The sequence below is a fragment of the Rhipicephalus microplus genome, chromosome X, assembly GCF_043290135.1.
Source record: "Rhipicephalus microplus isolate Deutch F79 chromosome X, USDA_Rmic, whole genome shotgun sequence".
NCBI classification, from domain to species: domain Eukaryota; kingdom Metazoa; phylum Arthropoda; class Arachnida; order Ixodida; family Ixodidae; genus Rhipicephalus; species Rhipicephalus microplus.
The window spans coordinates 31875700-31889427 of NC_134710.1; the positions used below are offsets into that span (position 1 = coordinate 31875700).

The window sequence follows — 13728 nt, forward strand, 5'->3', positions numbered from 1 at the left end:
TATTGTTCAGCACTGTGGCAAACAGCGCAAGAATAAGGAACATAAAGCGGAAAAAATATACGACAAATTATATATATCGATTCACTTCATCTGTTTCCTTGTTTACATTGACATGACCAGAAGGGCACACCGAGCACTTTCTGCAACTAGCAATATGACGCCCTACAAGAAATGTACAGAATGAAGAAACATGAGTGGGCATTTTATCACGTAAAATTACGAGCAATATACATAGTAACCATGATTTTTTACAAGAAATGAAAGAAAATCTGTGCAAGCAATGTCTCAAGCAGCAAACAGGCACATTACATAGCATAATACTGTTAATTATCTTTTTCATTTGACACGAAGATTATCCTGCGCATTACATGCCATATTATATATGCCCCATATGTTACCCAAAATTTGCGAGAATTTTCACATGCAAATTTGGGTTGTTGCATTGCCGTATCCTTTCGTATCCGCGAACCACGTCTGCAAGTGAAAGGTGCCACTGAAAAGCGAGGAGTAGGCCACGGGAGAGAAAGGAATCACTCTGCCATGCCGTCAAAGTGATTTTCAGCAATAACTCTCATACAGTTGAACTTGCTTCATTACAGCTGGACGAAAAGTAGCGCATACGGATTTTACCAAAACGGTCTTTTTTACTACCCGCCAGGGTGGTCCAGATTTAGGTGCATGCTAAAGAACCAAAGTGGTAAAATTTTCGCAGCACCCACTAAGGCGTCTCTCGTAGTCATACCGTGCTTTTTGGATGTTAAACCCCTTCAATTGATCATTAACGACTATGTTTTTATTGTTGATCAGAACATCTCAATCCAATAATAACATCAGCTAACTTTCATCGTTGATTGAGCTGGTGCCTATGGTTGATATCACACACACATTCAATTGAAGCCGTCTACGTTCGCGATAAAGAACAGAGAGAATGTCTTCCAGGCGGACTTTTATTTCACGATGGATGTTCAGAGAGTTATGCAAAACAATCTTTCATTTGTTGTCGTAGCTCCCAGGTCCAAATTTAGGCGTCTCAGCGATGACAAAAAAAAAAGTGTTCTGCTTCAGCTGTGCTCACCAGCAGAGTTTTCAGAATCTTTAGAAGATGGTGCTCGTTTGGGAAGAATGGTTCTGGGCAATCGTCAACCACTTGCATCGCAGACATGCTCAGCATTTCTCGCTTCTCTCGCTTCCATTTGGCAACCCATACTGCTAACTCCACTTGCAATGCCGAAGTTGAGATAATGTTCGAGCACACGTCAGTAAACTTCTCGACAGTGGGAAGAGTGACGGATTCGGGAATATTCTGTGGCAGAAGCGAAGAAAGCATCTACAAGGTGTGCCGATGACTTTTAAAGCGCTCATAGAAGTGGTATATTAAATAGACCAGAAAAGGCCAGAAATACTGAAAGCATAAAGTGCTCTTCCGCGCCAGCCACTGCCACGCTACTTCGATGAAGCTGCCTGCCTGTGACAAGCGGTATTCTCATTTTCACCAGTTGTCAAGTGTGCACTGGGAGCAGCGTCGCTTTTCGGGGAATAGTCATCAAGTTATACCGTACGGCGTTTCGGTGCGACTATTGAGTATCATAGAAGGGCGCTGATTGACTCGGGACACGAACTACCAAGCAGTACGTATAGACTGCGTATTTCAAGGGGGTGACTTCGCATTGCTAGGAAGGAACGAGTTCAGCAATGTTCGGGCAGTGACCCTGAATGCAAGAAACGAGAACTTAAGCGACGATACATGTCGGCTGATAAAGTTCTACCTTAAACACTAGCGCGCGTTTCTCGCCTGGCGGAAGGATTTGAGGGTATACGTTTCCTCCACTTCTCTTCAGGTACCGGTAAGGTTACGCTCGCCCAGTATCTTACTCTGCGTGAAATGTCTCACGTTTGTGATTTCGCCCACACGGAAGGCTGGTAGTTTCTGTCGTGTTGTAATGAAATACCACAAACGTGAATGAACGCGAAGGAGTTGATGTCAGCAGTGAAATTCCAGCGACTCGCATCAGAATGCCCGAAACAGACAACCAACTGGCATGGACGGTGCATAGGAGCGTAAATCCTCGTGTTGCATTCGCTGGCAGTTCTTGTCGGAGTTCACGCGTTCTGAAAAATGACTTATGGTGCACTGTGCTCTGAACAACTCCAGCGTTCATCCATTCATCACTGGTAAACCAATCACTGAAACTTTTGTTTGGTTTGAGGATGCTCCTGTTCACGCCGATGTAAGGGCTGGAAACATGAATGCACGTATGCTGCGAGGTGAAATATTAATTTATTTGTTTATTAATTTATTTACAATACCTCAAAGGCCCCAATGAAGGGTTTTACATGAGGGGTGGGCCATTACAATAGATTTAAGGCATAGATGTTCGATCGCTGCTTTGAAGTTGTTGATACTGGATTGCTATACAACGTGAGGAGGAAGGCCATTCAAATCTTGCGTGGCCTTGACAAAAAAAGCTGAAAGGTGCGCAGTTTGAGCACTTGGCAGGTAAATAGCTATTCCATGATTTATGCGGTCTGAATGACGATGGGCTGGCTTGGTGATGAGAGTACGAGGTGATCCAGCCAGCCAGCCAGCCAGCCAGCCAGCCAGCCAGCCAGCCAGCCAGCCAGCCAGCCAGTCAGTCAGTGAAGGAACTTTAGAACTTTATTTGGTCCTGAGAGGACGAGAATGTCCCCGTCAGGGGGTACTGTCAGGGGGCCCCACCCACGATGGCGCCGGGAGGTTAAGGCTCTCGGCGACTTCGCGGGCTCTCTGGACAGCCATTAGCTGCTGGTCAGAAGTTATTATTATTCGGCAAGTCGTTAATATTATTCGGCAAGTCGTTAATATATATGAGGAAAAGCAAAGATCATAGAACCGTGCCTTGAGGCACACCTGAAATGACGGGGCGTAAAGACGAACAAAGATTATTAGCGTAAACGAACTGCTGGCGGTTAGTTACAAAGTCCCAAATCCAACGGAAAACTAATGGGTAAAGGTTCAGACAGGAAAGTTTTAGGAACAAGCGTTTATGAGGAACTTTGTCAAAAGCTTTCTCAAAGTCTGAAAAGAGTGCGTTTACAGGTATATTTACATCAATGCTAGAGCTAACGTCGTTAGTAAACAGAGCTAGTTGAGTTTCGCATGAAACACCTTTCTGAAAGTCATGTTGGTTTTTATGAAAAAAATGAGGAGGTGGGAGAAAGTTGACTACGTGGGAATAGATTACGTGTTACATTATTTTAGAGCATACACTTGTGAGCAAAATGGGACGATAGTTTTTTGGTGAGTGCGAGTTACCTTTCTTTAGGATTTGAATGACCTTGCCTACCTTCCAGTCTTGGGGCACCACTCCAGATGAGAGTGATTGCTGGAAAAGGTGAGATAAAATCACACTTGTTACAAGTTTAGTGTTCTGCAATATTTTTATGTTAATTGCATCTATACGAATTGATAAAGTGAGCTTTAATGAGTCCATGATTTTGGAAATACCATTGACTTGAATAATAATTTTGGACATTGTCGGGTGGCATACAAAAAGGGCATGGGGAAGGTCACCGTCTGGTTCAATGGTGAATACAGAACAGAAGGTTTCATTCAATACTTGCGCAGTATTGTGTTCGGGAATTGAAACATTTTGTTCGTCTCGTAGTGTAATGTTCGATGAAGGGGCAATAGATGATGGGTTAATTGTTTTCCAGAACTGCTGAGAATTTTAGGAGCATATCAGGTAAGGTAGAAGAATAGAATGAACTGTATAGTTCTGAATCTGTTGACGTAAAGAAAAAAGTCGGCTGCAGGCTTGCAAACATCAAAAGACACCTTGCCACAACGCTATCGTTTCAGGGAGCCGAGTGACGAAAGCTGCAAAAAAAAAAACGAAAAAATTCCGCGTTTTTTGCACGTATTCAAATGTTTTACCGCATATACGCAGTGACAAAGCTAGTTTTATCTGAGTAGGTATAGTTCGGTCACACGTTCACTTTTGATTGGGACAAAGTGAACATTTCTCATCAATGATTAGCTTGCCCTCGCAGATTGCACAATATAACCTCTACGATTGGAGTACTTCATTGCTATCAAGTCACAGTGCAACTGAAAGTTTGCCCCCAAAAATAACGTGTGCAAAATCGTGTTGCCAACGTGCAGCATATCTTACGAAAAATTACTTATTGCGTATCGCAGACATGCTTGGATTCGAGCAGTAAGCTAAAAAAAAAAGTTGACTAAATGCTACCACTGCGTCGGGGCTGCTTGACATGCCGAGTTTAACATAAAATCATCCCCATAGGCATGAAGTCACAGACATCGGCAGCGAAAAATTCGCTCAGCAAAGTAAGCAACACCGAAATGTAATTATGACTGTACAAAAACATGCTGCGTTCCTCTCATCCCTTGTTGTAAGCGGAACCCTCCTTGACCTGCGAAACGTGCTTCGCCTGGACGAGGATTACGCCCTATACGCTTAACAGAAATTGGTGATTAACGATGTCTGCTTCGATGGGGCGCTTCATGGCAATAATGCCTTTTCGTAGACTAGTCCATTCAATAGTGCGACGAGAGGCCGTTGCTCCGAACGGTCCCTGTACCTGTCGTTCACTGTGTTTAGAGTACTTCTTACAGTACTGCCCGCCCCCGTGGTCTATAGTGGCGAAGGTACTCGGCTGCTCACTCGCAGGTATCAGGATCGAATCCCGGCTGCGGCTGCTGCATTTCCGATGGAGGCGGAAATGTTGTGGGCCCGTGTGCTCAGATTTGGGCGCACGTTAAAGAACCCCAGGTGGTCGAAATTTCCGGAGCCCCTCACTACAGTATCTCTCATAATCATATGGTGGTTTTGGGATGTTAAACCCCACATACCAATCAAACATTGGCTGTCCTCTCCTCACTTTCCTGACAGTGACGTCATGGAGCTTCGACCAATCACTGTGGCGGCGAGACTCGCAATGACGTCCCCAGCACCTGTTTGTTTTCGGCAAAATAAAATTATTTGCATTAGTTCATACAAAATTTCGGCTTGATTTTCGAGTTCGTGGCACGAAATTACGTATCATGACACCATAATCTCGTTCTTTATTAAAATTGTTTCAGCATTCCTTCAAGCGTCAGTTCCCCGTCTGCATTATGCACTCTCCATCCGCTTCTTCGAGGAATACATCCAAGGCACCCTCGCCCGTACAACAGACAGAAGACTGCATGTATGTTCATGAACGTACCGTTGAATCTCCAGGCCTGGTGTGAGATGCTGCAGGTGACCACAGTCAGGATGCCTTAACTGGTCAGTCTGCGACGGACAACGAGCTGCGTGAAAGTACACCAGTTCAGGGGTCTCCTGGTGCTCGGTATTCACGTTTTAGGGGACGTTTGAAGACTCCACGCAGACTGAGGCTCTGACCTTGTGACTGATTTGTGCGTGTTTTTGCATGACTGTAGGGTTTTCTTAAACATAATACATTCCTGCTTCGGAAGGGGGGGTATAGAGAGCGTGTATAAATGGTAACTGACTAGTCGCGCCCTCATGGTAATGTAAGGAGTTGGAGAAAATAAAGTGGGATTTTCGGAACGCGATTCTCGTGCGTACGGTGGCCTCTTGCGAAGTGCCGCGCTTGCACTTCGCAGCGGAGCGTTTCGACAGTCTCCTGGCTGCCTGACCAACAGTGAACTCCCGCATTTTGTATCTCAGCTCCACGTATACGGCACGTAATAAATGTTTCTTCTCCTTCAATATTTGATTTACTGTAAGAACGCGCAGTGCTTCATTTCAGATTGTTAACGACGGCCACGCTGACGCATGGAGTTTCATCAGAATATTCAACATCTGAGGAAAACCTCATTTTTATGCTAAGTATGCATTGCTGCAGATAATACGCTCATCAGAATGCGGCTATATTAAAAAAAACAGGCTCCATATCTGCATGTTTCACTGCAAATGTCGTCGAAAAACGATAGTCTTGCGTGTGGAGAGAGTGAACAAAACGTTTATTTAATGTTCTGCGCGAGAAAATTGGTGAATTGTATTCTGGAAGTGCTGCGTTGGAAAGTTTTGATCCGTGCAGCGAAGGCGAACGAGCGCATAGAGGCACGTAAGACACGTGCGCTCTCTGGCAGTTATCTTCGAAAACGAAGGAAGGCGTGCGCGCGCACGGAGAAAGATGCGCGCCTGTCTTGATAACGCGATAAGGTGTAGAATGCAAAGCGACGGGCAGGTGCCACCACCGTGTCGTCTTAGCAAAACGTTGGAAACACTACCCTTTTTGAGCGTCGCGTTTCACTGTCAGCGCAGCGTGATAAACGCTACCGTCCTTAGAATTACTTATGTGTGATTGATTGATTGATATGTGGGGTTCAATGTCCCAAAGCCACCCTATCATTATGAGAGACGCCGTAGTGGAGGGCTCCGGAAATTTCGACCGCCTGGGGTTCTTTACCGTGCACCCAAATCTGAGCACACGGGCCTACAACATTTCCGCCTCTATCGGAAATGCAGCCACCGCAGCCGGGATTCGAACCCACGACCTGCGGGTCAGCTGCCGAGTACCTTAGCCACTAGACCACCACGGCGGGGCTACTTATGTGTGCTGTTATGACCGGCGTCAGCAGGCGCCATGCTGTCGCTGAGAAGCGTAGCCGGGCCGCGTTCCCACGCCTGGAACTCCAGTTTTCTCGGAACCAGCGTCCAGAGATGACGGGGGAGCGGCGCTCTTTTAATCCCCAAACAAGTAGCCGACTCGCCGAATGTCTATGCTCGCCAGCTATTGTCCCTGCTAGCCGGCGGATGAGACGTCCTGTCGCCACGAAGCTGTAAGCCGTTCCGGAGGGGACAACAAAGAGCGTATTCCTTTGAAGAAACGGCGACCGCCGCCACAAAGTGCCCGGCTAATTGAGCGGACCGTTTGGCGGACCGTTTGATGTCTGCTGTCCGAAGCTTGGGACCCCTCGACCAGCGACATACACGACGAGCAAGAGCCTCTCTGGCGCCACCTTTAAGTGCAGTGATCTTGACTCGAAATTGGATGTTCACGTGCGCCGTGCCTGCTCGTACCTTGCACCGGTCGTGTGTGTGTGATTGGTGTTCCCCGCAAGAAGGAGGAGCCCGACAGGGCTTATAAGGACGCCGCTGAGTGCGGGACGTCGCTCTGAACCAAGAAAAGGTTCAACCACCACGTTCGTAGTTTGTGAAGGCTCTGAATCAAGTAAAGGTTCAACCACCACGTTCGTAGTTTGTGAAGGCTCTGAACCAAGTAAAGGTTTAACCATTACGCTCGTGGTTTGTGAACTCTTAACCTCATGCTGTAAATATTTGTAAATAGTGCCATAAACCTTGTTTGTTTTTCGTATCCCCATCTTGTAAGCGCTCGTTTCCTCAACCCGAAGCTACACCACGCTACGACTCAGAACCCCGAGTCACGACAACTGGTTGGCAGCGGAGGGATTCGAAGCTACAAGGAACAACAACAGTCGGCCCAGGAGAAGCAGCTGGCTTGAGACATGGATCACGTATGGGTGAGTGCTTGGCTTTTCCTTTGAGTGAACCAGGTTCTAAAAGAGGGTTAAATTTTAGAACTGGTAGTTAACTTTGCCGAAAGACTCAGTTTCGCCGTTTCGGGAAGTTATTTTTGGAAGTAGCGAGCACTCAGTACGATCATGGACTTACGGGAGCTGCAGAAGTCGGACTTGTTGCTGTTGTGTGAGGAATTGGGGATCGATACAAAGGGTTTGGCACGAAAACCCATAATCATTCAAGCGATTAATGATTTGGGGGCTGATGATGAGGAACTAAGTGAAGAATGGGACCTCATCATCGAAAGAAAACTAAGAGCAGCTCAGATGGAAGGAAAGAGTGAAGACGAAAGAGAAGGCCTCAAGCTAAAGTTTTTCAAACAAGACTATGAGTTGCGTATGAGAATGGGACCCCAGCGAGGAGTACTTCTCGAAAAGGAGGCAGAGTTCGAGATGTCTAGGTACATGCAGCCATATGAGGTATCATGGGATATGGGCCTGTATCTCAGACTCTTTGAACGAAAGTGTAGTCAACTTAAGTGTGAGCGAGACACCTGGTCTCAGAAGCTACGCACGGTTCTGCCCTGCGAGGCAGCGGACGTTGTTGCGCGACTCAGTGAGCAGCACGCGAACAACTATGAAATTATCAAAGCAGAGCTGATCAGAAGATTCGGAACTTCTGTTAGCAAAAAGAAAGAAAGACTCGCACAAGAGTCTGAAAGCGAGGCGCGTCGCAAAGCGCCGGAAGTTGAGGTGCCTCCTAAAGCGCGAACGGAACAGATTGCGCCAGAAAAGGGCCCGCGAATTCTCGAAGGCGTCAATCTAGAGCATGTCGAGAACGAGCCCTTGGCCAGTCTCGAGGTGGGGACGATGTCGAAAGACGCTCCTTGCGTGGATGAAGAGGGTGCCAGCAGCCCTAATGGGCCCAGTAAGAGGCTGGAAACCTTCTTCGTGCCTCAGGGGGACCTTTCGACATTGTCAAATTTAGGCATGGTTAGCGCAGTGGCTGTTGAGGGCAAGAACGCCACGCTTCAGCAGTGCAGCGATAACACCGAGCAGGTTTGCAAACATCGCAGAAAAAGGAAGAAGCGAAAGCGTTCGGCACTGCCTAAGCATAGGACTAGTCCCACACCGCCCCGCGAAAGACGAAAGGTTAGGCCACTAATCCGTTTAAGGAAACGTCAATGGGGCTGTTCATGGAGGCACAAGCGGCGAGTCAGGTGTGGAGGGAGAAAGGGAGGTGCGTCACCCCAACGAAGCGCGCGGTTCAGCTCAACGACTTCGGAAAAGCGGCCTTGCCCGAAGGGTCAAAGTCGAAAGGGCAGAGTGGCTAAATACCGCGCAGGGTTGAATACAAAGAGAAAATGGCACAGGCTCCCTCCGAGCTACTGGCGTCACTTTCAAATTCCTACGGGGAATAGGCCGAAGTGTAAAATTAGGTGTGACGGAAGTGCACTGCTTAGTGTTTGTGCATTTTGTAGCCTCGGGCGTGCTCCAAAACTGCCGGGACCACGACCCCATCGGGTGCGATTCAGAGGAATCTAGTTGAGAAAAGGGGGCGGTCAGTTTTAACAATGGTTGCACGTGCGTGTTAAGTATGGCTACTGATTATTGAATTGGAGATGCATATTGGTCTGTTTAATTTTGTAAGTAATGTAAAGCGGTGTAAATTTTTGAAAAGGAAAACCGCCGAACTAGAAGTACTTTAATCACTAGTGCGAAAATTTGCGTAAAGTAAAAACAGAGAAAATGTGTCATTTTTCTAGTTTTTTCAAAGGTTTAGTGTGACATCGTATGCCTTCGCTGCCATGGGGATGTGGTGTGAATGAGCATTTGAGGAAGATGTTAGCATAAACCGAATGATTTCATAATTTGATTAAGTTTGGCGCGACACAGTGGAGTTGTCGTTGCGCGCATTAAGAATTGAAGGTCATTGGGGCACGATTTTAGCATAAAACTTGTGCATTATTGTGAGGTGCTTTTGATGAGTATCGCACCTAGGATTATTTTTGTGTTGGACACAAAGAATTACAACATAACGTAAGGATGAGCAATTGGACAAATTGTTAAGGATTAAGCTTTTGGTTAGTAGTGCTGTGTATTCTGCAACGCTGTAGAACTAAGAGTAATTGAAAATGCTCAGAAGAACTCAGTGGTTTTTTCAATCAAATGCGTTAGCAAAGGCAGGTAACTAACTGAACAAACCTGCTAGAAAGCAGTGTTTGTTATATTTTTTGTCATTGTCTTCTTTGAAGAATGATTCATCTAGTGATCATGAGCATATTATCAAGCTTTCCCTAAACGTTGAGGTAGACCGTTAGGTCACAGTGTAGTTTAAGATTTTGGGAGGCTGGTGAGCTTTATGTCTCAGTGGTAGACAATTATGGGCGGCCGTAAACAAAGACGGACGTTCGGACAAAATTAGCGCTCACTGAATCCGAGTTCCTGACTGATGCTCTCAGCGGGACAGAACCGATTAAAGTGGTCAGCGATGAAAAGGAGCCTGCTGTTTTATATCAGGACGACAATGGTATCAAGCAAAGCTGCGCGTTGCTTGCGCTAGAAGTTGGGCTCGTGAGATAACGTACTGCGCTTCAGGAAAGGAGTGCGCCTGCATTGTGTAGAGCATTCATCAGTGGCAGTGTTATCTCAGGGGAGGGCTAAATTTAAAGTAGATACAGACCATTGTCTCCTTGGCTGCAAACCATGACATCGAGGAACAGTCGCCTTGTGAGGCGGAGCTTGATTCTAAAGGAAAACAAAAAAAATATCATTTTGACATTAGGTAAAAAAGGGGCAAATTGAATGGAAACGCTGACGCGCTCAGCCGCTCTTTCTAAGCCATTCTGGGGTGCTCTTGATGTATCAAAATTGATATTTGAGTTTTTTCGTGCAACTTATTATGTGAAATTTGTAAGGTAGCACGTCTGCTTTCTCAGCTCGGGTGAGTCCTGAGAGTTTTGAGTGTGAGCTTTTGTTGAAGCTAGTAATTAAAATTGGTTTGCCATCCCTCTTTTGGCTTGGTTTGTTCGAAGGGTGCCGAGTGCTTGCTTGTGCATGTGGTCCAGTTGCAGAAACGGTGTCGAAGATTCGGCCTTTACTCAGACCATGCCACAAGCGAAGACGAGTTCTTGGGATTCGACTACGGACCCTTTCGTCGTCCCTGCGAGCAGCAGTGTTGACCGCTGCCCTCCGTGACTCATCTGGCGAGGGGGAAGCTGTTATGACCGGCGTCAGCAGGCGCCATGCTGTCGCTGAGAAGCGTAGCCGGGCCGCGTTCCCACGCCTGGAACTCCAGTTTTCTCGGAACCAGCGTCCAGAGATGACGGGGGAGCGGCGCTCTTTTAATCCCCAAACAAGTAGCCGACTCGCCGAATGTCTATGCTCGCCAGCTATTGTCCCTGCTAGCCGGCGGATGAGACGTCCTGTCGCCACGAAGCTGTAAGCCGTTCCGGAGGGGACAACAAAGAGCGTATTCCTTTGAAGAAACGGCGACCGCCGCCACAAAGTGCCCGGCTAATTGAGCGGACCGTTTGGCGGACCGTTTGATGTCTGCTGTCCGAAGCTTGGGACCCCTCGACCAGCGACATACACGACGAGCAAGAGCCTCTCTGGCGCCACCTTTAAGTGCAGTGATCTTGACTCGAAATTGGATGTTCACGTGCGCCGTGCCTGCTCGTACCTTGCACCGGTCGTGTGTGTGTGATTGGTGTTCCCCGCAAGAAGGAGGAGCCCGACAGGGCTTATAAGGACGCCGCTGAGTGCGGGACGTCGCTCTGAACCAAGAAAAGGTTCAACCACCACGTTCGTAGTTTGTGAAGGCTCTGAATCAAGTAAAGGTTCAACCACCACGTTCGTAGTTTGTGAAGGCTCTGAACCAAGTAAAGGTTTAACCATTACGCTCGTGGTTTGTGAACTCTTAACCTCATGCTGTAAATATTTGTAAATAGTGCCATAAACCTTGTTTGTTTTTCGTATCCCCATCTTGTAAGCGCTCGTTTCCTCAACCCGAAGCTACACCACGCTACCACAGCACCCCGGGATCACAACAACTGGTGATCAGCGGTGGGATCACGACAGTGCCTTCTCTAGTATAAAGCCACACATACAAAATATTGACGTGTTGTAATTGTACCTCAGATATGAGCAATAATTACTTTTTAATTGACAATTGCACAAGTATGAACGCTGAAGCTTGAGCAATATTGGTGCGCGCTTTGCCGTTTGACGTACCGTTTGGTGCCTTTAGCAAAATCGTTACCGGGCGCAAACAGACAAATTTACTGACAGACATACCAGAACTTTTGCGTCGAGGTACCCCAAGAAAGACTGTTGTCTTTAAAACTCGCGTGTGCACAGACGCTACGGGAACGCCGAACAGACGACGCGACGCGCATGCTGAGCAGTGCTGCAAAAGGCCACTACACGGTCGTTGAGGCACCATGTAGTTTTGAATCAACAAAAACCAGCTGAGGAAAATAGCTCGCTGTTAGAACAGAAAGGATGCATGCATGATGGCCGAGTGGCCAACCGCATAACGCCATGGAACAAGTAATCGCGCTAGAGCACTTCAAAGACCGTGGTCATCGGTCCGGGTCCGGCTCAAGCCCGGCAATCCTTGAAGTTACCCGCCCGAACCCGGCCCAGTGACTCAAAGCGAGAGCCTAAGCCCCGCCCCCTAAAAAAAAAAAATCAGCAGTCCGGCCTGGCCTGACTCCCGATCGGACCCGACAGAGGCCTGAGCCAATAATCTAGGTGGCGTTGCTTTAACACAAGTGGTGTTGCCCAAAGCGAGGCGTTTTTAGTAGCAAATATCTACGTTTTGTTTAAATTTAGGATAATTACTTCTACAAAAGGGCCTCCGCTTTTGTTGAGTCTGGTGGAGCACATGTCACCACCACGCCATAAAGACTACGCTCGTAGCATGCATTCATCCATGCATACCTGTTTTATCATCACTGCATAGATATCGCTGTTTGGTTTACTGCACATGGCCTATTCACGAGCTGTCACGTGTTCACGGACACGCTCAAAACGCCAGAAAGCCTCCGAATGCGCATGCCGTTTGTTTATCTCGCCTTGTAACAGCGATTTGAAGGTTTTTTTCTTTTTATTCCCAGTTGCAGATTGGCAACTACGCACCATGCAGCTAGCTTGCTAGATGGGCGTCACTGTTCTTGGCCGGCGGCTAGCCCGAGTGCGCTGCAGTTTCTCTGTCTGTCAATAAGTTCACCGAATCAATGTACAGGCAAATGCAAGTTTAGGAGTGAGCACCGCCTCTTTTTGCCGAGATTTGTCGCTGGTCATGGCACGGAAGACAGCAGCAGGACTTGCGGTGCACGTTCAACAGTGACTGAATTAGGTGCCACTGCTTGGGGTCCAACAAGAAAATACTCAAAAGTAACGTAAAGGTGAGCAGCCTTGAAGTGACAGACTTACGGGACCATTAGTTTAAAGTACTCGTGAATTTTTCCCCCAGCAGATTGTACAGGAACAAAGGGCCGTGTTGCAGGCGCGAAGCAGCGGCATGTCTTCTGTCATCGACTTGGAAGAGGAAGACGTGGGTGAGCCGCCCGTTGCCTCTGCTGCGTCGGCGGGTGGACGTGGAAACGGCATGGGTGACATGGCGGAAAGCACCCACGCATTCAAGGGCAAGAGGCTCTCGGTGGAGCGCATCTACCAGAAGATGAGCCAGCTGGAGCACGTCCTGCTGCGCCCGGACACGTACGTCGGCTCCGTCGAGCCCGTCACGCAAAACATGTGGGTGTACGACCCCGAAGACGACGACGGCGGCGGTGGCATGAAGCACAGGAGCGTCACATTCGTGCCCGGCCTGTACAAGATATTCGACGAGATTCTGGTGAACGCGTCTGACAACAAACAGCGGGACAAGAACATGGACTGCATCAAGGTATGAAGAGGCACGCGTTCTGTTGGTGCAGTAACTTTGTCTGTGATATGCTTTGTCTTATATAGCTTATAGGGGTCCTGAAACACTTTTTGAGCATGGTCCAAAACGATGCCACTCGGTAGTCGAGGCTCCAGATAGCACGCGAGCCAAACGCACAGGACGCGGTGTGGAATTTATAAGAGAAATTTTCAAAGTATGCTAGAAAATATTCCTTCTAAACATGATGCCATATGTCCAAATGACTACGCCATATACCCGAATTCACGGCCATTTGCTTATTTGAGTGTCGTGAGCCGCATAGTTATCGACGCCACCACGTGCCCAC

General features: G+C 47.6%; 1 protein-coding gene across 4 annotated transcripts in view; it reads left to right on the forward strand.

Moving 5' to 3' along the window:
- Positions 1 to 12446: 12446 nt before the first annotated feature.
- LOC119176621 (DNA topoisomerase 2-alpha) overlaps positions 12447 to 13728 on the forward strand; it is a 56535-nt gene continuing 55253 nt past the window's right edge. Inside the window, exons 1-2 of one of the 4 annotated variants that reach the window (XM_075876154.1) lie at positions 12447 to 12903; positions 12950 to 13403. In XM_075876154.1, coding sequence (XP_075732269.1) covers positions 13020 to 13403 — 384 coding nt within the window. In that variant the 5' untranslated portion in view covers positions 12447 to 12903; positions 12950 to 13019. The remainder of the gene's footprint in view (positions 12904 to 12949; positions 13404 to 13728) is intronic. The other 3 variants (XM_075876153.1, XM_075876152.1, XM_075876155.1) reach the window with 3 other exon arrangements.